Source organism: Biomphalaria glabrata, chromosome 4 (assembly GCF_947242115.1).
Source record: "Biomphalaria glabrata chromosome 4, xgBioGlab47.1, whole genome shotgun sequence".
In the NCBI taxonomy this organism is placed as follows: domain Eukaryota; kingdom Metazoa; phylum Mollusca; class Gastropoda; family Planorbidae; genus Biomphalaria; species Biomphalaria glabrata.
The window spans coordinates 30,897,952-30,923,675 of record NC_074714.1 but is presented as its reverse complement, the minus strand read 5'-3'; the positions used below and the strand labels follow the sequence as shown (position 1 = coordinate 30,923,675).

The window sequence follows — 25,724 nt, the reverse complement described above, 5'->3', positions numbered from 1 at the left end:
CCACTTAGACAAACATAATATCCTCACACCATACCAACATGGCTTTAGGAAATATAGATCATGTGAAACACAACTAATAGGACTAATTGATGATTTTTCAAAAGGTTTAGATAATAGTGAACAAATAGATGCTATCTTACTAGATTTTTCTAAGGCTTTTGACAAAGTTCACCACCATAGTTTGCTTAAAAAATTAAAATATTTCGGCATTAATGGTCCACTGCATCAGTGGATTAAAGATTTTCTGATAGGGAGAGAACAAACTGTAATAATAAATGGCTCTAAATCAACACCGATAACAGTAAACTCAGGTGTACCTCAAGGAACAGTCTTGGGTCCACTACTATTTTTAATTTACATAAATGATTTACCAAATTGCATTACTTCAGGAACAAAAGTCAGATTATTTGCAGACGATTGCATAATATATAGAACAATAAAAACAACACAGGACACAGATATTTTACAAAGAGAATTAGATGAATTACAGAAATGGGAATCAAATTGGAGCATGTCTTTCCACCCAGAAAAATGTCAGTTGTTAAGAGTAACAAAAAAAAAAACTAAAACAAATTAATTCCACTTATCTTATTCATGGCAAACCAGTAACACAGACTAAAAACGCAAAATACCTAGGTGTTATAATAAATGAAAAACTGTCATGGAATCCACATATTGATGAAACTACAAAAAAATCAAACAAAGCATTAGGATTTATTAAAAGAAATTTCTATAAATCAAATAAGAACATAAAACTAAAATGTTATTTAACCTTGGTTAGGCCAATAATAGAATATGCATCCTCCGTTTGGGACCCCTCAACTCAAGAAAACATAAAAAAACTGGAACAGACACAAAATAGAGCAGTAAGATTCATAACAAACGAATATTCACATTTGACTAGAGTAACACCTTTAGTGTTATCACTAAATCACTAAATTTAGAAAGCCTTCAGGACAGAAGGCTCAAAAGTAAAGTAGCAATCATACATAAAACACTGAACCATAATCTTCAAATACAAAAACAAAATTTAATAAAATACTCTGAAAGACACAAAGATAAAGGCACATTCCTCGTCCCATATGCTAGGACAAATTTGTACAAACACTCCTTCTTCCCTAGTGCTATTAGAGCATGGAATGGGTTGCCTGAGCTAGCCAGGAAAACCAATGACTTGGCTGAATTTAAGTCATTGGTTAATATGCATGACTAAATGCATGACGCGTAGGACGTAATCATCTTCTTTTTTGAAGTAACATCTGTATTATATAAGATAAGATAAGAAGAAATATTTTAGTCCGCTATTTTTGGTATTTAAGTTTGTTCTGTAATTATTGTTCAATCTCTAAATAAGCAAAACCTTTATATTTATAAAAAAAAAACAATTCGCTGGACGGTGTTAGAATTCATACTATACATACAATATTATGGTAGAGGGAAATAAATACGTTATAAACGCTATGTGCTTATTAAATTTTCGTCAAATTATATCTCGCACCAAAACGGCTCGCGCCAAAACGGCGGCGCCAAAACGTCATGTACCGTAGTAGTGTTTAGTTGACCTACCAAAAGTGATAATTTAAAAAAAAAAATTGTTGCACCATCACTCATCACTTGAAAGGTCTGAGTTCACAACCTCCTCTCTTTGTGTGCTGTATCAAACAGCAGTGATGCCCAAAGTACAGCCCGCTGGCCAGAACCAGTCCGCGACGTGGTTCCATCCGGCCCGCCGAAACGTCGGTCCAAAAAGTAGAAAATCCTACTGTCACGTACACTGTATCGATGTTTAGCCAAGGTCTGCCGGCAAGGTCAACTACCTCGGGAAAAACCAGCCTTGTATTAGTTTCATTTTCGAAATGAATTTCATTGGTTTCAAAATATTAATTATTATGTAGATGTTGCATTTATTGGTCAGATCTCAACCAAGCGGCAATGAGATATGAGTCACATGGCAATTCGCCCAAAGCTTTGTATTTTCTTTATATTTTCTAGTCAGTCTTGTACGGAATGTGTTAGTGTAAACATGTACTAAAGTCTTGTTCTGGAAGTTGTAGTGATAACATCTAACTTGTACGTAACGTGAAATTGAGAATATATATTTTATTTGTATCAAGACTCAGATATACTATTGTGTAGATTCAATTCAAGTACATTTTAACCATTGTAACTATTTGTGAATAGTGTTTTCAAGTTATTAATTAAAGTAATTGTTTTTGGACGAAGAGAAGTTTCTTCACTGAATTTAGAACGTACTTAGATCATATTTGTCAAGTAGTAACTCCTAGACCTAGATGATCCTCTTATCAATTGGCAACATTCTGTATGATCGTATTATCAACATAGATCTGTCTACTTCTATACGATCATCTTATCGAAAGATCATTTCAAGATCCTCGGCAATCACGATCATTGATGGTGCAATATAGTTCAAGTCTGATCGTGACAGTAGCACCATCTTAGAGTGTGACATCAACACCATTGATGATCGTGACACCTACCCCTTCAAAAAAGTTGAAAATGTATCTTTAACTTTGTTAGGGCCTTAACTTTTTCTCTGATGGATTGGTACCAAGTCATTTAACATTTGTGCGTTCATGAGTTTATGAACTGGAACTCTAAATGTAGAATCTACCAGGAAAGGTGAATGGATCTTTTTTGTGGAACATGATAATAAGCCAACATATTTGTTTTGTAAAGAAAGTCTGACTGTTTCAGAAACAACAACATCAACAGCGACATTATAAAACAAATATGAAGGCCTTCTTGGTTTGAGCCACGTATAAAAGATTGGTTAATAAACTATGCCTAGAGATTTCACCAAAAAGAGACAAGAAAATAGTTGGTGGTAAAGGTAGCTACGATGTTGCTCACATTTTAAGTAGAGAAATGAAGCCATTCTTAGACGCGTAAAAAATGATAAGACTTCAAATATCCCATTAATTAATGTAAGTACTAGATCCAATAGTTTCGAATAGTTGAGGGGAATTTTTATTTAAATTTTTTTTTTGCCTTTTGCTGATGTGGCCCGCGACTCGCGTGTCGAAAGTTAAAATGGCCCGCAGGCCGCATTAGGTTGAGCATCACTGATTTACAGTATCAGAGAAAGAACATTGTAATACTGAACAAAATATTGCACCAGCTGAACATTTGGAAAAGGATTGAGGAGAGAAAGACAGACTCAGTTTGCTATGAAGTAACTCTCTCTCTCTCTCTCTCTTTCCTCTTTGTTTGACGAGATTTAGTTGATGTATTGTTTGTTTGTTCGATGAGACGGCTCAATTTTCGATCTATCAGTGAGGCAACTAGTCACATGATCTCTGATGTAGTTACATTGACTCTTTTAGACTTTGCTTTTGCAGACGTATCTAAATTTAACTCCCTTCTTGGTAAGAAAAACATGGTTGGTGGGGGGGGGGGGGGGGAGAACTCTGTTAGATTGCTATTAGGTTATGATTACATTAGGTTTTGGATCGATCCGCTTTTCTGACGTCGTCTGGAGGAAGGGAGACAAACTCCCTAGACGACCTTTTCCTTCCTGCTATCACACGGAAATCGGAAACAAGTCTGAAATATTTTTTTTTTGTCTTTAGTCCTTGTATTATTAACTTGTAATCATAACTTATAGCCATTCGAAACAGTTTGAAACATTGTGATCTTCTATTATTAACTTGTTTGACATAATGTTTTGACTTGTTGCTTGGCCTGTTGTATGACATAATGTTTTGACTTGTTGCTTGGCCTGTTGTATGACATAATGTTTTGACTTGTTGCCTAGCCTGTTGTTTGACATAATGTTTTGACTTGTTGTTTTGACTGTTGTTTGACATAATGTTTTGACTTGTTGTTTTGACTGTTGTTTGACATAATGTTTTGACTTGTTGTTTTGACTGTTGTTTGACATAATGTTTTGACTTGTTGCTTGGCCTGTTGTTTGACGTAATGTTTTGACTTGTTGCCTGGCCTGTTGTTTGACATAATGTTTTGACTTGTTGCCTAGCCTGTTGTTTGACATAATGTTTTGACTTGTTGTTTTGACTGTTGTTTGACATAATGTTTTGACTTGTTGTTTTGACTGTTGTTTGACATAATGTTTTGACTTGTTGCTTGGCCTGTTGTTTGACGTAATGTTTTGACTTGTTGCCTGGCCTGTTGTTTGACATAATGTTTTGACTTGTTGCCTGGCCTGTTGTTTGACATAATGTTTTGACTTGTTGCCTGGCCTGTTGTTTGACATAATGTTTTGACTTGTTGCCTGGCCTGTTGTATGACATAATGTTTTGACTTGTTGCCTGGCCTGTTGTATGACATAATGTTTGGACTTGTTGCCTGGCCTGTTGTTTAACATAATGTTTGGACTTGTTTGAATGGCTGCCTATTGTGAAAGTAAAAGATGGTAACTTAAACTAGTTTGAACATCCTACCAAGAAAGAAACAATTACACCTCATGCTAAATACAAATAGGACTTCTACAGTATCTAATCCACCAAACTTTAAATACCAATAGGACTTCTACAGTATCTAATCCACCAAACTTTAAATACCAATAGGACTTCTACAGTATCTAATCCACCAAACTTTAAATACCAATAGGACTTCTACAGTATCTAATCCACCAAACTTTAAATACCAATAGGACTTCTACAGTATCTAATCCACCAAACTTTAAATACCAATAGGACTTCTACAGTATCTAATCCACCAAACTTTAAATACCAATAGGACTTCTACAGTATCTAATCCACCAAACTTTAAATACCAATAGGACTTCTACATTATCTAATCCACCAAACTTTAAAGGTTCAATGTGTTCGAATGGAATGTCCCATTTATTTAGAATTCGACCCCTACCATTAGTTCAGAGATCAACTCAGCTCTCCAGCCACACACTGCTCTATGTGAGCCTCAAATCAAAGATTCCATCCAGGAACAAAGTGCAATGCTCTAAGAGTAAGAATGGTAAAACTTGTACCGACACACACACACACACATGTTACTGACTAGACTGTGTATCGCTTTCTTCCAATTCATCAATGTATTTGGAGCTAGTACCATCTTGCTTCTTCCACTCCACTCCACTCCACTGTTCTGTTCAGTGTGCACGTGACTTCATGTCACTGTGTGGACTCACGCTGACTTTAGCCTTGAGATTACTGCTGGAGTGTATACAATATATTGGTGGAGGCTTTTTTTTTTTTGGTCAACTGAAATCGTCTGTTATAATACTTTCTCCTCTCACATATATTCCCAGTTTAACATCATTGGTTCTCTTTCTCTGTTGACATGATTCCATATAACATCAACGCGGAAAGAATGTGTTCCAATCAGTTATTTTATTTTCTTAATGCTTAAAGCAATATAATATATAATCAATCTTGCATGTGATATTTGAGAAGCGGGGGGGGGGGGTTAGTTTCAAGTATAATGACAAATGTCAATGTATTATTTGATTGGCGCAGAGGGGCTGAATAAGTGTTCGTGTGTGAATACGTAGAGGGGATTTACTCCTAGAACTGTGCAGGCAGCGTTACTGGTTACTGGTTCATCTTTTCTTACATAACCAATTGACGATTTCTTTTTTAAAAAACTTAGTGAAACGTATTTGTGAAAGAAAGGCAATCACAAGGCAAGAGATGTACACATCAAATAGTTGTTTTGTAGGAACACAAGGCTAGAGATGTACACATCAAATACTTGTTTTGTAAGAACACAAGGCAAGAGATGTACACATCAAATACTTGTTTTGTAAGAACACAAGGCTAGAGATGTACACATCAAATAGTTGTTTTGTAGGAACACAAGGCTAGAGATGTACACATCAAATACTTGTTTTGTAAGAACACAAGGCAAGAGATGTACACATCAAATAATTGTTTTGTAGGAACACAAGGCTAGAGATGTACACATCAAATACTTGTTTTGTAAGAACACAAGGCAAGAGATGTACACATCAAATACTTGTTTTGTAAGAACACAAGGCAAGAGATGTACACATCAAATACTTGTTTTGTAAGAACACAAGGCTAGAGATGTACACATCAAATACTTGTTTTGTAAGAACACAAGGCAAGAGATGTACACATCAAATACTTGTTTTGTAAGAACACAAGGCTAGAGATGTACATGGCAATGTTTTTGTAGTAATTCTTCTCCACTTAGCATCTAGTCAAACAAGTTGGTAAAGCCTGAGCAGCCTTCTTTCAACTGAAAAACACTTGGGTTTCTGCAAAATAATCAATACCAAAATCAGACTCTTCAGGACCATCTTACATCATAGAGCCAATACTAAATGGATCAGATTCCTGGAGAACCACCGTCAATACCAGGAAGAAAATCTTCACATCCCTTGGGGAGGCCAAACAATATCACTAATCAGGAACTGTGGCAAAGAACAAACAGCAGCCCATTGGAAAAGGTATCACACATCGCAAGCCTGCTGTAAACATCACAAGACAAGCCCTAACCTGGAGCAAACATCACAAGACAAGCCCTCACCTGGAGCAAACATCACAAGACAAACCCTCACCTGGAGCAAACATCACAAGACAAGCCCTCACCTGGAGCAAACATCACAAGACAAGCCATCACTTGGAGCAAACATCACAAGACAAGCCCTCACCTGGACCAGACATCACAAGACAAGCCCTCACCTGGAGCAAACATCACAAGACAAGCCCTCACCTGGAGCAGACATCACAAGACAAGCCATCACTTGGAGCAGACATCACAAGACAAGCCCTAACCTGGAGCAGACATCACAAGACAAGCCCTCACCTGGAGCAGACATCACAAGACAAGCCCTCACCTGGAGCAGACATCACAAGACAAGCCCTCACCTGGAGCAGACATCACAAGACAAGCCCTCACCTGGAGCAAACATCACAAGACAAGTCCTCACCTGGAGCAGACATCACAAGACAAGCCCTCACCTGGAGCAGACATCACAAGACAAGCCCTCACCTGGAGCAAACATCACAAGACAAGCCCTCACCTGGAGCAGACATCACAAGACAAGCCCTCACCTGGAGCAAACATCACAGGACAAGCCATCACCTGGAGCAAACATCACAAGACAAGCCATCACTTGGAGCAAACATCACAAGACAAGCCCTCACCTGGAGCAAACATCACAAGAAAAGCCATCACCTGGAGCAAACATCACAAGACAAGCCCTCACCTGGAACAAACATTACAAGACAAGTCATCACCTGGAGCAAACATCACAAGACAAGCCCTCACCTGGAGCAAACATCACAAGACAAGCCCTCACCTGGAGCAAACATCACAAGACAAGCCCTCACCTGGAGCAAACATCACAAGACAAGCCCTCACCTGGAGCAAACATCACAAGACAAGCCCTCGCCTGGAGCAAACATCACAAGACAAGCCCTCACCTGGAGCAAACATCACAAGACAAGCCCTCGCCTGGAGCAAACATCACAAGACAAGCCATCACTTGGAGCAAACATCACAAGACAAGCCCTCACCTGGAGCAAACATCACAAGACAAGTCATCACCTGGAGCAAACATCATAAGACAAGCCCTCACCTGGAGCAAACATCACAAGACAAGCCCTCACCTGGAACAAACATTACAAGACAAGTCATCACCTGGAGCAAACATCATAAGACAAGCTCTCACCTGGAACCTTCAATGAAAATGAAAGTGGACTGCCCAGAATTATGTGCAAATCCCAAGTAGATGGACAAGACCTTTGGACAGTTGGAGATGCCTGGAGGAAGCTGGTCTAGACCAGCCCCCAAGCAGAGAAGAAAGAGATGATGATAAACTAAATGCCAACCTTGAAGCTTGATTCTAAAATCATGGAAACATTCAAGTAGTGTTGGTATACTTGCGGCTCTGAGGTGTTTAGCATCTTCTGCCTATCCCAAGTGAGTAAGTTGTTTATTTAGGCTGTCAGGACATCCTTATTGAGGTTGATCAGTTTCATTCTTGTTAGTATTTCATAACTAAGAGGCATGTTAGATTGTCTTGTTACACGTCAGTAGTCTCTGTGTTTTTTCTGATTTTTACTGTCAAATCTTTTTTATTGCTATTCACATTTGCTACTTTGTCCATTTGTCACAACTGCTGTCCTTTAAAATTCTCCTTGGTTATCAACTATATGTTTTCTATCATCATGGCTTCTACTATCCCTGATTGCAGTTGTCTTTTTGTGGTGGATTTGGCACAGAAGAAATAAATAAATGATGAAGGCAACTAGATTGCTGATTAGAAATGTTTATTGTACACTAAAGACCTGCAGCCATACGAAAACACATGATGTAGAACCAGGTACAAAAAGGAAGTGGAGATAAAGTAGGTCCAGTAATGTAGTCCTTACAGTGACAAGAGATGCCTGTAGAATGGACAGTGTCCACATTGTTTTGCCTTTTTATGCACGGACACAAGACGCCATCTAGGGAATAAAGGTCATGTGGATATCAGGGTGGCCGGTGTGGCCTGAAGAAATATCCCATGTCACTACATTATTATCTGGCAACCTCTATGAAATTAAAAAAAAAAACTAAAAATCATTCATTTTCTCAGAGAGTCACTTCAGGCACACATTTATTTGGTGTTTCATTTTTTTGCATATTGAAAACTTTAATCTATATATATAATTCTCTTCTTCCCTCAACAGTTTAAACAAGAAGTAAAGGAAAGATCACTCTCTTATTTCTGCGAATAGTCCACGAGAAAACAAGAGTAGTATTCACGTTACGGATGACTGGCTGCGCGCTTGAAAGTCATTTAAATTTATCAAACCCTGCCCGATCCTATCCCCCTTGGTCCAGCGGGAGGTTTGGACAAGGAACTAATCTAAGTAATCTACTAAATAGCAGGGCCAGACTTAACCACTCTGGGGCCCTATGCAAAATGGATTTCGCGGGGCTAAGTCTGGGTAGGGAAGCGGATAATAAGTACAGAATTACTTTACGAGCCTTGCGTGTAGCAAAGTCATACAGTATATCATAATAATTCTGTTTCCTATATAGATCACGCTCAATAGCAAGAATTACCAAATGTTTCAATCTATCTTTGAAAATTGTTGACCTCAAGTAATTCTTCGTTAGTTTGAGGTACGAGAAGCTTCTTTCACCAGATTACACAATTATGGCTGAGACATGATGCCGCGCGTAAGATAGGCGTTTTCCATATTGAATGACACCCTAAAATGCCAATTTTTGTCTTTATATTTCCGTATATTTTAGGGATTTTTTCGTATATTTAGCTATTTCGGGAGCTTTCCAGGAGCTCCTGGTAAATCGACAGGAGGGCGCGGGAAATCTGTTTTAAGTTATAAAATGGTTTAATTTAATAATTTATACACCTTGAATTAGAGAGGGTCCTATGAAAGTGCGGGGCCTACTGCGGTCGCATAGGTTTGCAGTGGCCTAAGGCCGGCCCTGCGAAATAGCAGCGTATGCTATCTATCTATCTATATATATAATTCTCTTCTTCCCTCAACAGTTTGGATGAGCAAGAAGTAAAGGAAAGATCACTCTCTTATTTCTGCGGAGTCACCCCACGAAATAACAAGAGGGTGGAGGGGAGAACACGTGGGTATTTACACGTCGCTACGGATGGCTGCGCGCTGGACTGTCAAACCTGCCTGCTCCCAACCCCCTTCGTCTTGCGGGAGGTTTGGACTAAAAAGTAAACTATCTTTAACTCAGAAGGAACATCCAAAACATGTAAAACATTTTACAAACACTAAATAGTAAGGCATTGTGAGGCCCTATTCGAAACGGATTTCGCGGGGACAAGTTTGGGTAGGGAAGCGGACAATAAGTGAAATTTAAGAATTTGTATTCGAAAATAAATTCGTCTTTGCATTTTATTCATTTTTTACTATGTACTGAATTACTTTAAGAGCCTTGCGTATAGCAAAGTCTTACAGTATATCATAATAATTCCTACATAGATCCCGCTCAATAGCAAGAATTACCAACATCGATCTTTGGGAATTGTCGACCTCCTGGCAACATGAGGGCGCGGGAAATCTGTTTTAAGTTAAAAAATTGTTTAATTTAATAATTTATACACCTTGAATTAGCGCAGGTCCTATGAAAGTGCGGATCCTTTAAAAGTGGGGGCCCACTGCGGTCGCATAGGTTGTAGTGGCCTATGACAGGCTATGCAAAATAGCGGCGTATGCTACGCCTCCGGTCGACTAGTGAACATTAAATCTTTACAAGAAAATTGATGTCCAGTCTTGATATAATATATTTAGGTCTGGGATTGTATCTTCATGAGTGCTAAGAATTTTTTTTACCATTTGTTTCAGATTCCGAACAGGTCCTGGTGTGGTTCCAAGCAAAGTTCCTAGATCCACTGAGAACTTGCTGCTGGTGTTAAATGGCAGGGAGACTGCCAAGGTGGAGGTCAGCAAAATGTGGTTGGAGCTTCTTGTAACACTGCCCCATCTACATAATGCAGCAGTTGTTCTGTTGGGCAATGAGCAGTGTAACAACTCCTGGATCCATCCTTACATGGCTCACAATGGTGGCTTGGTCAAAGTTGTGTTTTTAGTCTATGACAGTCCAGAGATAGACAATATTCATTTCTATCAGTGGCCACTTGGAGTTGCTACGTATGTTTTGTAACATTTTATAATATGCTTTTCCCTAATAATATGATATTTTATGTTTTTTTAAAAGCACACTTTAGAGGGTTATTTACCAGTATAGCATACAAATCTATATGGTCAACACACATATTGAAATATTTTGTCAGTTTGTGCTATTTTTAACCACTAGATACATCTGAAGTTTGTAATGATTGACCTTTTTTTTTCATGTAGTTTTTGATCATTGGTCAATCATTGGTCAATCTTTCCAAGTAGTAAGGCAGTTGGCCTATTATTATTATGTTCAAAGCGGCTATGAAAATAAATGAGGATTTTTTTTCTTAATTTTACAAATTATATTATATTATAATTTTAATACCTAAAACGTTCAGAAAGGTTCGACTTGACCATTTAGTTTGTCTTCACTACTATTCAAATTTTTTTATTCAGTATTAGCCTTCTGTAGTCATTTTGGACATGGTTTTAACCTCCCTTGTATCTCATTCAGCCTTTACTTTCCCCTTGATCTGTAGTTGTTGTTTTTTTTTCTGAACAGCTACAGAAGCTTTCCAAATGTGAAGAGTTCTGATGTACAGATTGATCAACGCAGGCAGTATTTATTTAATTTTCTTGGTACAGTTTACAAAAACTCCTCCAGAGAAACTCTTCTTTGTCAGATCAACAACAGTTCTTATACAAATTTAGGTTTTATTAAACCAAGACGAGAGTAAGTTGTATTTGTTTCTTTCCATATGTCATGCAATCTCTTTAGACTACTACACTGCCAGGTTTTATTAAAGGGGAGGAAATGGTGTATGAATGTGAAAAATTCTTTTTAAAATCAGTATTATTAAATTAAAAACATTATTTTAAAGGGAAATTCCAATGGTTTTGACAATGTTTGATAGAATATGTTTACAGATAATAGATATAATATTCATTTTATTTTAAAAAGTAACTCATTAGCTGATGCTTTTCTGGCATAATTTTTCTGCGCTTTCAAAATGGTAAGATTTTCTCCAGATTTTCTCCAGGTTCCATGTGACGTGAGAAATCTCTAAATGTGTAGGATTTATTTGACCAGGTTGTTTACACCATTCAGACATGCAGCTTATTTACTTTTGGGCAGGGAGGGATGTGGATGGAAATGCTATTTTTTTTCCCTAGAGTTGGTTATCTTATATAATACAGACGTTACTTCAAAAAAGAAGATGATTACGTCCTACGCGTCATGCATTTAGTCATGCATAGGTTAGGGTTAGGGTTATCCTACTACTCTGACTAGATCTCTATATTAGATCTGAATTAAGCTCTTAGTACTACATCATTCTATGCTATGGCACCATCTATCTATAGAAGATGTGTATTACAAACATTCTTCTTACACACAAAAATCGTTCACACATTCTATTGACTTTACTCCTTACAGTAAAGTTTAAAATCTTGTAAAAGAAATAGAATATAGATTGAAGTGTTTTGAGTTAGATTTAGATCTAGTAAGCAAAGAAAAAAAAGGTGTTCAGAAATATTTGATCTGTGTAACTAGTGAAAGGACCAACCATGTCAGTGTTTTTTTTTTGTACCTGACCACTCAATATACAACCCACTATTGTGTAACACGTTAGGAAAAAAATGCATGGTGTTTATTCTTTAACAAGTACAGAAGTCTACTAAAGTTCTAGGCTAGGCCTACACCGACCATTTTGTTAAAATCAGTTAGAAACACAGTCTATTTACTTTTTGGGCAAAAAGGGGGGGGGGGGGATGAAATTTTTTTTCTCGCATTGGTTTTCCTGTTTTTTTTATCTATATAACTGTACCAAAGACTGTCATAACCTATAGACTAGGCAGTAACTAGACCTATCATTCATTCACTGCAAGAATGAAGCAATGCTTTGTAAGATGTAATCCCCTTTTAGTATTGTAAAGGGGAGTGACATATTCAATACTTAAAAACAAAGTATCATATAATCCCGTTATTTTTTTTGAAATGTTAAGAATTTACTCTCTAATTTATTAAATGTTATAGATGTTTTTAAATATCTAAATAAAAAAATGGTATAATTTTTACTGTTAAAACTTTTTACGAAGACTTTAAATATATTAATAACTCAAATTTGAAAATCCAAACAAGTTTCCTTAGAAAATATTTTTTATTTTTATGTTATTCTTTTATTTTTATTTCTACTATTTTTAAATTGTTCATTTCTGATAAGTTTTGTTGTTTATTTGTAGATGGATGCCTAGTGAGACAGAGGAAAGTAGAGAAGAATATGTCCAGGTCTTGTCCAACAGTGAGTTGACCTTTAACCCTGTTGGCCTGAACACAGAATGTTATCGAATCTATGAAGCTATGTCCCTGGGCTCAGTTCCAGTCATTGAAGATGTTCTAACACCTGGACTTTGTCAAGCCAGGTCTGGAGACTCACATTTTTTTACCAGTCCACTAAGGCTTTTAAAAGAGTTCAATGCTCCTGTTATTTATGTGAAAAATTGGACTCAGGAAATAGATTTGTTGTTACATAAAGAAGCGACCCTGAGTGACCTTGAGCGAAGAATGCGTAGAAAAACATTAGTTGAGTGGTATAGTGGATTTAAGATGAGGATGAGAGATAGACTAGTCAATGTTTTATTGTCAACATTTTTTACAAGTAGCGTCAGATAGCATTAGTTAAATGTATGTACAAACGGGTATAATATGAACTGATATTATGTTATTCTTATTCAATGATGTGTTCATAAAGCATTAGAGTTGATTCTATGAGATTTATACATAGAATAACATTAGTCAACAGTGCATTGATCAATAGCATTAGTCATTTATATATTGATTGACTTAGTATTGTTGGATTTCATTCTAGCTGATAGGTTAAAAACACTCAAACCTGATTATGTTGACCTGTTAGATTTCTTGGACAGATTTATGAATTGCATTCTCCTTTCTGGAGCACAATCAATGAGGTGAAAATGTGTGGCAATATTATTTGAATCTTTCATAACAATTTATATCATACTTTGTTCACATTACTCTCTAAATCATAGTGAAATAAAAAAAAATGCTTCTAAATAGGTCTATGTCAAAGAGAAATAAAATAAAATACTTCTAAATAGACCTATGTCATAGTGAAATAAAATACTTCTAAATAGATTTAAGTTTTAGTGAAATAAAATAAAATGCTTCTAAATAGATAGATGCATATCAAATTTTTTTTTTTTTCAAATCTCACTTTACAAAAAACAATAATTAAATAATTTTGTTAAAAAATAAAATCCACATTTAGCTAGTACCAGTAGCAAATTCTATTACAATTTTTCTATATAAATAATATTCATTTCCTATACAAATATGGTAATGTTCAGAAGGAGTTTGTATAATTTTGCCGCTTTTCTTTATTACTTTATTTCATCGCTAACTTGATTGTATAGCAGGTGCCTTGGCGGAATGGTAAAGCACTTGGCTTCCAAACCAAGGGGTACAGGGTTTGAATCCTGGTGAAGACTTGGATTTTTAATTTCAGGATCCTTAGGTCACCTCTGAGTCCAGCCAGCTCTAATAGGTGCCTGACATTAGTTGGGGAAAGTAAAGGTGGTTGGTCTTTGTGCTGGCCACATGACACTCTCATTAACCATGGGCGACAGAAACTGATGACCTTTATATCATCTGCCCTATAGATCACAAGGCCTTAAAGGGAATTAACATGATTGTATACCCTCTTATGCATAGGAAATCTCATGGTCTATGTTGATTGTGAGTCTGTAATTTAAAGAAACAGAGTTTGTTGAGTTGGGTCATGTACAGTTAATTGAACTTCAGTTTAAAAAAAACAACATACTTTTGATATGACCATTGTTAATAACTTCCAAAGAGGTAAAGTTTAAACTGAGTTATGTTCTGTTACTCCAGAGAGATAAATTATTGTAGACAATTAAACATAACAATTAATGAACAGAGACTTTGTGTTGATAAAAGTAGACATTGAAGACTATCATTTTATTACGTCACAAAAACATTCACAATAAATAATGATATAATATAAACATATTAGCACATCTTTACTTTTAAAGTTCTTAAGATTGATTTCTACTTGCAACTTTAACAACTCGACCACTTCTGGTAGTCTTGACTGGCACAACAAGTTCTCTAGACATAAATCTACACATCTGTTTCTTTCGTTAGTTTTAACAGTTGGTTGTTTGGTGTCTTCATCTGTATTGTAGTTCCCAGAGAACTACATCAAAACTCTTGTTTAGAAATCATTGATTTCATCCTTATGATGTATGATCTGGGTGAAGAATACTGTTGTGATGGTGCAGAAGGCAGTCCACTTATGATACCAATATACAGCTCAGTTTGACCAATGGCTGACCTGGAGCTTGATTTGGTTATCTTAAAACCCCATTCAGTAGAAGACTATATTTATAGCTGTTGAATGGCATATTGTGGCTCACTATTTCTTCTGGTATGCCATGTCTAGCAAAATACCTTTCAGTGCCCTGATAACACTTTCCGCTGTTTTGTCTTAAGTTCAGGAGAAATAATCCACTACTAGCAAGTAGTCATTGTTCCGCCATTCAAACTAGGGCTGCACCGGATAATACTTAAAATATGATAATCGGTCAGAGCCGAATATCTACATGTCTTGTGTTGCTGAGCATTTTGCAAAACTGTTAAATAACATACTTATATTCATAATAATTGTTTTCTTTTTATTTACCTACTTTATTGCTTTAAACTCTGTTAATGATTGATGAATTAAAGCTTAACAGTATTTATAAACAGATAGGCCTATCACAAACTACTGTGTGTATATGTACGAGTCCACCAACTGTAAAGGGGTATGTGGCATGGCCAATGTAAAATAGGTTAATATATATTGAACTAGTTACTAATGTAAATCTCTCAAAGGTAAAATGCAATCTGGCTTTTATAGTGTTCGCATGTATGTGTTCATGAATTTCAGACTAACAACTGGTCATCAGGCTTTTAATTTAAAGTCCAAGGACCGCTTCTGGTTCTGGCTTCAAGGGCTTAATACTGATAGTAACTGTTAATTAACAGTTGGAATCTGAAGCGTTGTAGGTCAATATTTATTGTTTTAGATTAATTCATTTGCAGTAAACATTATTTCTTAACCTACTTATAGCTTAAACCTTAGATTATGCCGAAGTGTGACGGTGCTCGTGTACTACGTGTATGAGTGGCTTGTTTGGTGTCTAGCCAGAAGAGGAAAAGGTGGGGTTTGGTGGTGAAATTGGGCCTAGAAAGGGGAAATAATTGAAATAAAAAAATAAATGATAATTAATGCTATGATAAAATTGAGTGACTCAGCAAGCTTTTGGGCTGTGACATAATGTGGTCACCTGTCTATCTATGAACACAATGTTATGGACTAAACAAACAAATGAAGGTGGGGGTTGTTCATCTCTAGCTCTGGAGATATACTTGCACATCCAGACATATGTCTGGTTAGCATGACATAGTTAAGGAATATTACACGTTAACTAGCCCATTCAAAGGTCAAGACTAAATTTAAAAATGTGCCAGCCATCACTGCTTTGTATGTAATGCGAATTTAAAATGTAAAGTTTTATTTCAATTTAGATGAACACACCTTGTCTTTGTACTGAAAGATGGTGCATAATCATAGTTTTAAAGCATATTCTTTTATTTGAAACATAAATGTTAATGTAATTTAGAACTGACATTATTGAATCATGGCCACTTGATGATTATTGGCGTAGAGATTTAGTTTGATGCCATTTGACTGTTCCCTTCATTAAATATTAAACTTCTTCACATTCTTTATCAGCGTTGACTACCCTTACCTTACGTTGTTGGCCTTTGCCTGGGTTGTTTCGTTATTAAAGTGTTTGACGTATCTGGAAACTTAGCGCAGAGGCACCTAACAATATTAATAGAAATATAGGTACTACTGTGTAGTTTTTAGTATTCGGCAGTGATATTTGGCAGCCGAATAGTGAAAATTTGCGAATATTCAGCCAAAGCCTAGCGACTATCCAGTGCACTCCTAATTCAAACAGGTCAATTGCAACATTTTTCCATGGTCTGTCTAGTGCAGCATGAGGTAGCAATTTTTCTTAACATTATTGTCAATTCCAATTGCCTTGCACCATAACTTATTTCCTTGGCTTGCTTTATATTTATTTCCCAGTGAATGAACTACATCCTTGAAATGTTTTGAATGACACTGCGCAGCGAAAAGATTTTTGGCATTTCTGTCCATAAGCTCACGAGATCTACCACAAGATCTGCAATCTCTAATAACACTTGTTAAAGAATTCTTTGAAATCTTGTCAGTGACCTTTTGAATGGCTTTCTATCTTCTTTCTTTGATTTTTTAGCAGTATCTACCTGTAGTCCTTTCATTTGGTTATGGGTATGCTCATCAGCATGAATTATACTCTCTCTAAAGTCAAGTCTGTGTCTCTAAGAAGTCTTACTCTCACTTGATCTGACTGTATGCCACATACTAATTAATCTCAGAAAGGTTCATCTTGAAGGTTGTCAAATTTAATTCTTTTGCCTAATTCTTCAACTCAGTATAATACTGTTCAAACATTTCACCTTCTTTCTAATATTGGTGTAGATTCTATGTTTAGATCTAAAAAAATGACACTGAATTAATAACACCACCTGATACAAAATAATTATTTAAAAGTTAAATGCACTTTCAGGAAACACTATCTGACACCAGCTCTTTAGACACTAGCACATCAGGTCTAGATCTACAACTTCTAACACCAGCTCTTTAAACACTAGCACATCAGGTCTAGATCTACCACTTCTGACACCAGCTCTTTAAACACTAGCACATCAGGTCTAGATCTACAACTTCTGACACCAGCTCTTCAAACACTAGCACATCAGGTCTAGATCTACAACTTCTAACACCAGCTCTTTAAACACTAGCACATCAGGTCTAGATCTACAACTTCTAACACCAGCTCTTTAGACACTAGCACATCAGGTCTAAATCTACCACCTCTGACATCAGCTCTTTCAACACTAGCACATCAGGTCTAGATCTACCACTTTGGACAGCATGTTGTGTTACCACAGAGAAATAAATTATTGTAGACAAAAACATCTACAACAAATAATGACATACTACAAACATATTAGCACAAGCTTTATATAATAAAATGGAAAGTTCTTTCTTTGTTCTAGAGTTAGGCTGCAACATTGTTCCATGTAGATTGTAGTCACTATCAGGACTAGTTGGTTGAAGACTAAGTTCTCTTCTTGTTTTATATCAATACATTGTTTGAGGTACTTATGTTTGTACAGGATTGTTTTGTCTAGGCTAATGGAGTTAAAGTGGTTAGTTACCAGTTATAACTCTAAGTGTTTGGGTTACATTTCAGGACATCAGAAATAGCTGCTATACATTGTTCATTGTGATGAAAATGATAACGTGTTAACAACAATTTGGTTTTTAATCAAAGTAATTCACTCCTTTAAATTCAGTCCTAAATCTGTACAGAGTTCTAATCAACTCTTATTTAGGTGTAGGCCTACTATCATAGAGCTCCTCCTTTGTGGTCGAAGATGAGCACATTTTTTATTTCCCATGGACTCGAAGATGACTGTAAAGTCCAATCCTCGCTTTAAAAAGCCGGCCGCATACGTGGCATGGGTAGATTTGGTCAGTTGCAGATAGACAGATGTGTACTGGTCTATATTGTATGAGCCAGTTATAGTCTTGTAACACTCGGTCTAGGAGTTTGCACAACTTCTAATTCCCTCTGATATCAATACAAATTGCTCAACATCAGTAACTGTAAGAATGTTGCATTAGTATTGGGTTTCTTCTTTGGAAACTTTTGTGACACCAATTTCTTTTTGTAGTTTTCACATCCACAACTGTTGTAGACAATTGAAATCTAAATTGACAGAAAGTCTGGGGAAAAAAAAAGACGTCAATGGTCTGTTTTGGTAATTAGCATTCATGCCAACAATCCTAGCTGACTTTCAAAAGAAATGTCTGGTCATGTGTATATCAATAAGAAAAAGTGAATGTCTAGTTGTACAATAAAAACAAAACAATCAAAGAATATGAAATGTGAATTAGGCCTATATATCAAAGAAAAGTGTTATTATTATCTTATTATTTTAATGACTTATTTATTAATTACATATTTTATACAATTCCTTGATCTATTTATTAAATACTTTGGTTGTTCCTCATACAATTTTTTTAACACATTATTTGTATGTGTGTTCCAGTGTGTGTGTGTGTAACACCCACCCAGCCCTACCAAATGGTTGAATGTTTACATTGTTTTTATTTATAAAACTATTTACACAAATTATTTCTATGTTCAGATCTGTGTGTATATAAGTTTGATGCTAATTTATTTATTGTTGAGATGTTGTCACTTAAAACTATGTTACAATGTAAACTGAGATTGAAGTATACAATTACAGTTTCACAAAACCATAGAGTATCTCTTGTTCTTTATTTTCATCATTGGATAGCTCATATGTCTATCATTACCTCGAGTAGTGTTTGAGTTCATAGCAAAATATTTTTCATTCAACATTATGGAGTGTGTCTTTTTAAAAAAATAATGTACTGATAGAAAAAAAAATCTCCACAGTTAGCTACCTTTGTCTAATGTATTAAAATACTAGGAATCTGTACGAGTAACATGAATGGTAACATGATCTAAGCAGTATATATCTCTTTAGTCTTGTATCTCTCTCATTTTAGAAGGTAGCACTTTCTACTTGGATGTCAATTTTCTAATTTCCTATGACACACCTCCTTCACCTCCAATTAGTTCGTTTAATTTGAATAGCGCTAGAGACTAGAACACTCCACTCAGACTTATTCTGCTGGCCCAGTCATTGCCACGCACTTTCAATTGTATCCATACTTTTATTTCCAACGTTGTATTTCCAGTCACTCAATGGTCCACTGAACAACGTGCACAAGACATATAGTGACAAGGGGAAGGGGGCCTAGAAGGTGAAGGAAAACATTCTCAATAAATGTCAATATAGTATGAACTCATTGGACCGGGGGGGGGGTTTAGGTATTGGCACAATTTATTATTTAAGTAAGAATCAATTTGTTTTCTGTCAGGACTGCCAATCCAATGTTGCCTTTAGCTCTGGTGTTGAATGCCCTTGTCCCCATTATTTGTGTACTTTATGTCATGTTATGTTAGTCACTTTGAGATCTCGGTAACAACAACCATTTTTTAAAATCCTATCGCCTGCATCGCGTTCGATAGAGATGTAAAGAGTGTGGAAAAAGTCAAGTTCCCCTCTCAGCCTCTAAAGTTGTCACGGAAACGTGCAAGGCCATTTTGAATCACAAATTATTCATTCTTTCATTGGTGAAATATTTGCATAACAAGCTTATGGCGGCATGTTCATGACTGAATATTCCAGACCATAAAAGGAGTGGCTGAGAAAATCTTCACACGCGAAAGGAGATTGGTTGGTTCCAAAAAAGGAATGCACCAATAGTTTGAACGCGGTAGTAAAAGTGTTTAATTAAATTGTATTGTACATTTAAAAAGTATGTATATTATTAACATGGGAGTAGCCAGGATTTTTTAGGGGAGGGTTTTGGGGTGGGTGAATTTGTCCCCCCCCCCACCCCCCATATTAAAAAATTGTAAGTCATACGTCCAATCTGCCATTCACTTTATTAATGATGCCCAGTGACTGGTAGAAATAGATAACTATATTTGTGCTTTAGTTTATTATTGGAAGGGAGAGGTTTTCCACAGAACCCCCTTTTAGCTACACACATGAAATTTATTGACTGTAGCTTTTTTCTCTGACAAAAAACTCTCTAGGCTACGCTCATGCATTATTTCCGGTATTTAAAACACAAAAAAAATGCTTATTCTGGGGTATCCAGAGTGCATTATCAGGCTACTCTCATAATAAAAATAATAAGTAAAAAACCAAATCTGCTATTCACTGCATTTTATTAATGGAGCCCAGCGACTGGTAGAAATAAATAACTATAGTTTTACTGTAGTTTTTTATTGGAGGAGGGAAGGGAAAAACCCGTTATGGATACACTCGTGAAATTTAGTATTTGAAGCTTTGCTTTTCCTATAATCCGAAAGGTGGTTAACCTCAAAACCTCTCTTTGCTACACTCGTGAATTTTGGTGACTAGTTTGGTTTAGAGTTTTTTTTAGAAAAGGGAAGTTTCTCTAAACTAATCGTGTCAGAAGTGGTCACAGAGCTGTGCTGGTAATTGTCTTTCTTGTCGGATTAGTCTCTAGTAATGGTGAAGTTTTTTACCAAACAACAGTCAAGGTTTGACAACTCTACAATGCTTACTGAGTGTCATGGACACGTCAGATACCCGCTACCTGGTTTAGCCGGCCAGTCAAAGGTTTGACAACTCTACAATGCTTACTGAGTGTCATGGACACGTCGGATACCCGCTACCTGGTTTAGCCGGCCAGTCAAAGGTTTGACAACTCTACAATGCTTACTGAGTGTCATGGACACGTCGGATACCCGCTACCTGGTTTAGCCGGCCAGTCAAAGGTTTGACAACTCTACAATGCTTACTGAGTGTCATGGACACGTCGGATACCCGCTACCTGGTTTAGCCGGCCAGTCAAAGCGAGACCAATCGTTATAAAAGGCCTGAACACTGACCTGCAACGTCACAACCTGTGGGCAATTTAGACCAAAAGCTCGTTGCCACGTCGTACAGACCTGTGATGTGGCAACAAGCTATTGTATGCAAGCGAGATCTGAGAACTGCACGCATCAATGAAAGTATGTGGGAGGACAGCATGGAGACAGTGCGTGCCTGTACAAACCTCGCCGAGAGCAAAAGGAATAAAGCGGCCTTAGAAAAATGAACGAGAAAGAACGCCGCCGCTAGCCCTAAAACATGCACGAACTGTGGCAAACTGTGAATTGATTTGACTAGTCAAACTGGATATTCTGCCCCGACTTAAGAAGAAACTATATAAATTGCTTGTTTTGTTAAAAAAAAAATAGGTGCCGGTACTCAGTGATGGATCTCATAACTTTCAACTAATAATAAATTAATAATAAACGTTAAAATCCGCACATTGAAAAAGGTGCCGGTATGCCCTACGGGTGAATACCGTCACAAAAAAGAAAGCACTGTATATATATATATATATATATATATAAATATATATAAATATATATATATATATATATATATATATATATATATATATATATATATATATATATATATATATATATATATATATATATATATATATATATATATATATATATATATATATATATATATCATCATTATCTGTCCCTTGACTTAAGTCTTAGGGGTGTTGTGACAGTTTGAGTAACCAAATCCCTCCTTTTTTCTCGGTCATCGGGTTTATGTCTCTTTTATTGATCCTCCATCTTTTGCTAGGTATTTCAATGAGTCAACTTTTAATGTTAGGTCATTCAACTGTATACAACATTTCGTACTATCTCTACTATAAACTATTTTTGTTCTGCACTAATAATGAGGTCTATATCATCTGCAAACCTGAGATTGGAAATAGGCTGCCCATTTATGGTTAAGCCAGGAGTATATCCTTTATGTTGAACTCCCTCATCATGACATGATGTCCATCATGCCAAACCTGGTAGAAAGAGTTTTGAAGTCTATGAAGTTGCGTACCAGTTACTTTTGGTGTTGAAGGCATTTTTTTCTTGTAACAGTCTGATGTGAAATATTTGTTGATCAGTGTTTCTACCTGCTCTGAAGCTTTCCTGCTCTTCGGAAAGGACTAGCTCAGCTTTCTTTGTTGAGTCTGTTGAGAATTATTCTAAGCATTATCTTGCTCGAGTGACTGATCAGACTTATCGTTCTATAGTCTCAGCATTGTCTTGGCAGTGGGATAATTCAAGATTGGGTCCCTTCTTTTGGTCATGGTTTTTCGTCCCATATTTTCTGTCAGATTGTTCTAAAACATTTAGTTATACGTGAAACGCCATGTTTTAAAAGTTCTGATGGTATGTTCTCAATTCCAGGCGACTTGCCACCTTCAAGTGATGTTTTTGCTTCCTCTATTTCTGACTCTAGTATTAGAGCCTCGACAAGGTGTCTGGTGTGCCAAGGTGTTTTGTTGATTAGATTGTAGTTGTGATTTATTTCGAAATTATACGATCTTTGCAATATTCTGTCCACTTTCTAATCACATCAGCTTTGTTGATGCTTGATTTCCATCTCAAAGGAAACAGGATCTAGTCCATCTGGCTGTGTGTTTGTTTCTTATCTGGTGCGTGCCACCTAGTTAGTCTACCCAGTTTGCAGGGTGTTAGTGAGTTTATAGCTGGCTGCAAACTGGAAGAGCCTCATTCCTCTGTCGTTAGTTTCTCCTAATCCGAAACGCCCAGTAGTTCCCGCCCATTGCTCAAATGAATCCTTTCCTATCCTGGCATTCCAGTCTCCCATTATAATGAGGATATCCTTTTTCAGAAATTCTTTGATGCAGTCCTCTTTTTCATTGTAGAGGGTATCTACTAACTCATCTTCATAATCGGACGTTGGGACATTTACTTGAAGAATTTTTCACTCTCACTTTCTGACGTCCTCTCTCCCTTTCCTTCTTTGTTTCTCTCTCCCTCTTTCCCTTTCTCTATGTCTCTCTTCTTTACCTCCTTTTTCCTCTCATTCTCTTTCTTTCTCTTTCCCTCCTTTTCTCTCCCATTCTCTTTCTTTCTCTTTCCATCCTTTTCTCTCTCTTTCCCTCCTTTTCTCTCTCTCTCTCTCTTTCCCTCCTTTTCTCTCTCTTTCCCTCCTTTTCTCTCTCTTTCCCTCCTTTTCTCTCTCTTTCCCTCCTTTTCTCTCTCTTTCCCTCCTTTTCTCTCTCTTTCCCTCCTTTTCTCTCTCTTTCCCTCCTTTTCTCTTTCCCTCCTTTTCTCTCTTTCCCTCCTTTTCCCTCCTTTTCTCCCTCTTTCCCTCCTTTTCTCTTTCCCTCCTTTTCTCTCTCTTTCCCTCCTTTTCTCTTTCCCTCCTTTTCTCTCTCTTTCCCTCGTTTTTTCTCTCTTTCCCTCCTTTTCTCTTTCCCTCCTTTTTTCTCTCTTTCCCTCCTTTTTCCTCCTTTTCTCTCTCTTTCCCTCCTTTTCTCTCTCTTTCCCTCGTTTTCTCTCTTTTCCTCCTTTTCTCTCTCTTTCCCTCCTTTTTCCTCCTTTTCTCTCTCTTTCCTTCCTTTTCTCTCTCTTTCCCTCCTTTTGTCTCTCTTTCCCTCCTTTTCTCTTTCCCTCCTTTTCTCTCTCTTTCCCTCCTTTACCCTCCTTTTCTCTCTCTTTCCCTCCTTTACCCTCCTTTTCTCTCTCTTTCCCTCCTTTTCCCTCCTTTTCTCTCTCTTTCCCTCCTTTTCTCTCTCTTTCCCTCCTTTTCTCTCTCTTTCCCTCCTTTTCTCTCTCTTTCCCTCCTTTTCTCTCTTTCCCTCCTTTTCCCTCCTTTTCTCTCTCTTTCCCTCCTTTTCTCTCTCTTTCCCTCGTTTTCTCTCTTTTCCTCCTTTTCTCTCTCTTTCCCTCCTTTTTCCTCCTTTTCTCTCTCTTTCCTTCCTTTTCTCTCTCTTTCCCTCCTTTTGTCTCTCTTTCCCTCCTTTTGTCTCTCTTTCCCTCCTTTTTCCTCCTTTTCTCTCTCTTTCCCTCCTTTACCCTCCTTTTCTCTCTCTTTCCCTCCTTTACCCTCCTTTTCTCTCTCTTTCCCTCCTTTTCCCTCCTTTTCTCTCTCTTTCCCTCCTTTTCTCTCTCTTTCCCTCCTTTTCTCTCTTTCCCTCCTTTTCCCTCCTTTTCTCTCTCTTTCCCTCCTTTTCTCTCTCTTTCCCTCGTTTTCTCTCTTTTCCTCCTTTTCTCTCTCTTTCCCTCCTTTTTCCTCCTTTTCTCTCTCTTTCCTTCCTTTTCTCTCTCTTTCCCTCCTTTTGTCTCTCTTTCCCTCCTTTTCTCTTTCCCTCCTTTTCTCTCTCTTTCCCTCCTTTTCCCTCCTTTTCTCTCTCTTTCCCTCCTTTTCTCTCTCTTTCCCTCCTTTTCTCTCTCTTTCCCTCCTTTTCTCTCTCTTTCCCTCCTTTTCTCTCTTTCCCTCCTTTTCCCTCCTTTTCTCTCTCTTTCCCTCCTTTTCGCTCTCTTTCCCTCATTTTCTCTCTCTTTCCCTCCTTTTCTCTCTCTTTCCCTCCTTTTCTCTCTCTTTCCCTCCTTTTCTCTCTCTTTCCCTCCTTTTCTCTCTCTTTCCCTCCTTTTCCCTCCTTTTCTCTCTCTTTCCCTCCTTTTCTCTCTCTTTCCCTCCTTTTCTCTCTCTTTCCCTTTTTTTCTCTCTCTTTCCCTCCTTTTTCCTCCTTTTCTCTCTCTTTCCTTCCTTTTCTCTCTCTTTCCCTCCTTTTGTCTCTCTTTCCCTCCTTTTCTCTCTCTTTCCCTCCTTTTCTCTCTCTTTCCCTCCTTTTCTCTCTCTTTCCCTCCTTTTCTCTCTCTTTCCTTCCTTTTCCCTCCTTTTCTCTCTCTTTCCCTCCTTTTATCTCTCTTTTCCTCCTTTTCTCTCTTTCCTTCCTTTTCCCTCTTTTTCTCTCTCTTTCCCTCCTTTTCCCTCTCTTCCCCTCCTTTTCTCTCTCTTTGCCTCCTTTTCTCTCTCTTCCCCTCCTTTTCTCTCTCTTTCGCCCACTTCCATTATCAGTCTCTACTCATTTTCCAAAGATTTGTGTTGACTTTACATTTTAGAAACATTCTTATAAATAACTCGGTTGCAACAAAAAGGCTGCAAGCTCTTGGGTTACATTGAATTGATTTATTCTCTCTTTCTCATTCCCTACTGTATTCTCTCTTTCTCATTCCCTACTGTATTCTCTCTTTCCCATTCCCTACTGTATTCTCTCTTTCTCATTCCCTACTGTATTCTCTCTTTCTCATTCCCTACTGTATTCTCTCTTTCTCATTCCCTACTGTATTCTCTCTTTCTCATTCCCTACTGTATTCTCTCTTTCTCATTCCCTACTGTATTCTCTCTTTCTCATTCCCTACTGTATTCTCTCTTTCTCATTCCCTACTGTATTCTCTCTTTCTCATTCCCTACTGTATTCTATCTTTTGTCTCTTGAATATCTGTCAAGGTTCTCTGCTCTTAAAATCCTTGTTCTGGCTCTTCTATCTCTAAACA

The 25,724-nt window shown here is 37.1% G+C and overlaps 1 protein-coding gene across 3 annotated transcripts in view; it reads left to right on the top strand.

The window, feature by feature from the left end:
• The window catches only part of LOC106079271 (ribitol-5-phosphate xylosyltransferase 1-like), a 51,550-nt gene extending 32,515 nt beyond the window's left edge, over nt 1-19,035 (top strand). For all 3 annotated transcript variants that reach the window (XM_056026216.1, XM_056026217.1, XM_056026215.1), the window contains exons 5-7: nt 10,290-10,595; nt 11,128-11,298; nt 12,807-19,035. In XM_056026216.1, the coding sequence (XP_055882191.1) occupies nt 10,290-10,595; nt 11,128-11,298; nt 12,807-13,236 (907 nt within the window). In that variant the 3' untranslated portion in view covers nt 13,237-19,035. The remainder of the gene's footprint in view (nt 1-10,289; nt 10,596-11,127; nt 11,299-12,806) is intronic.
• Nucleotides 19,036-25,724: the final 6,689 nt, after the last annotated feature.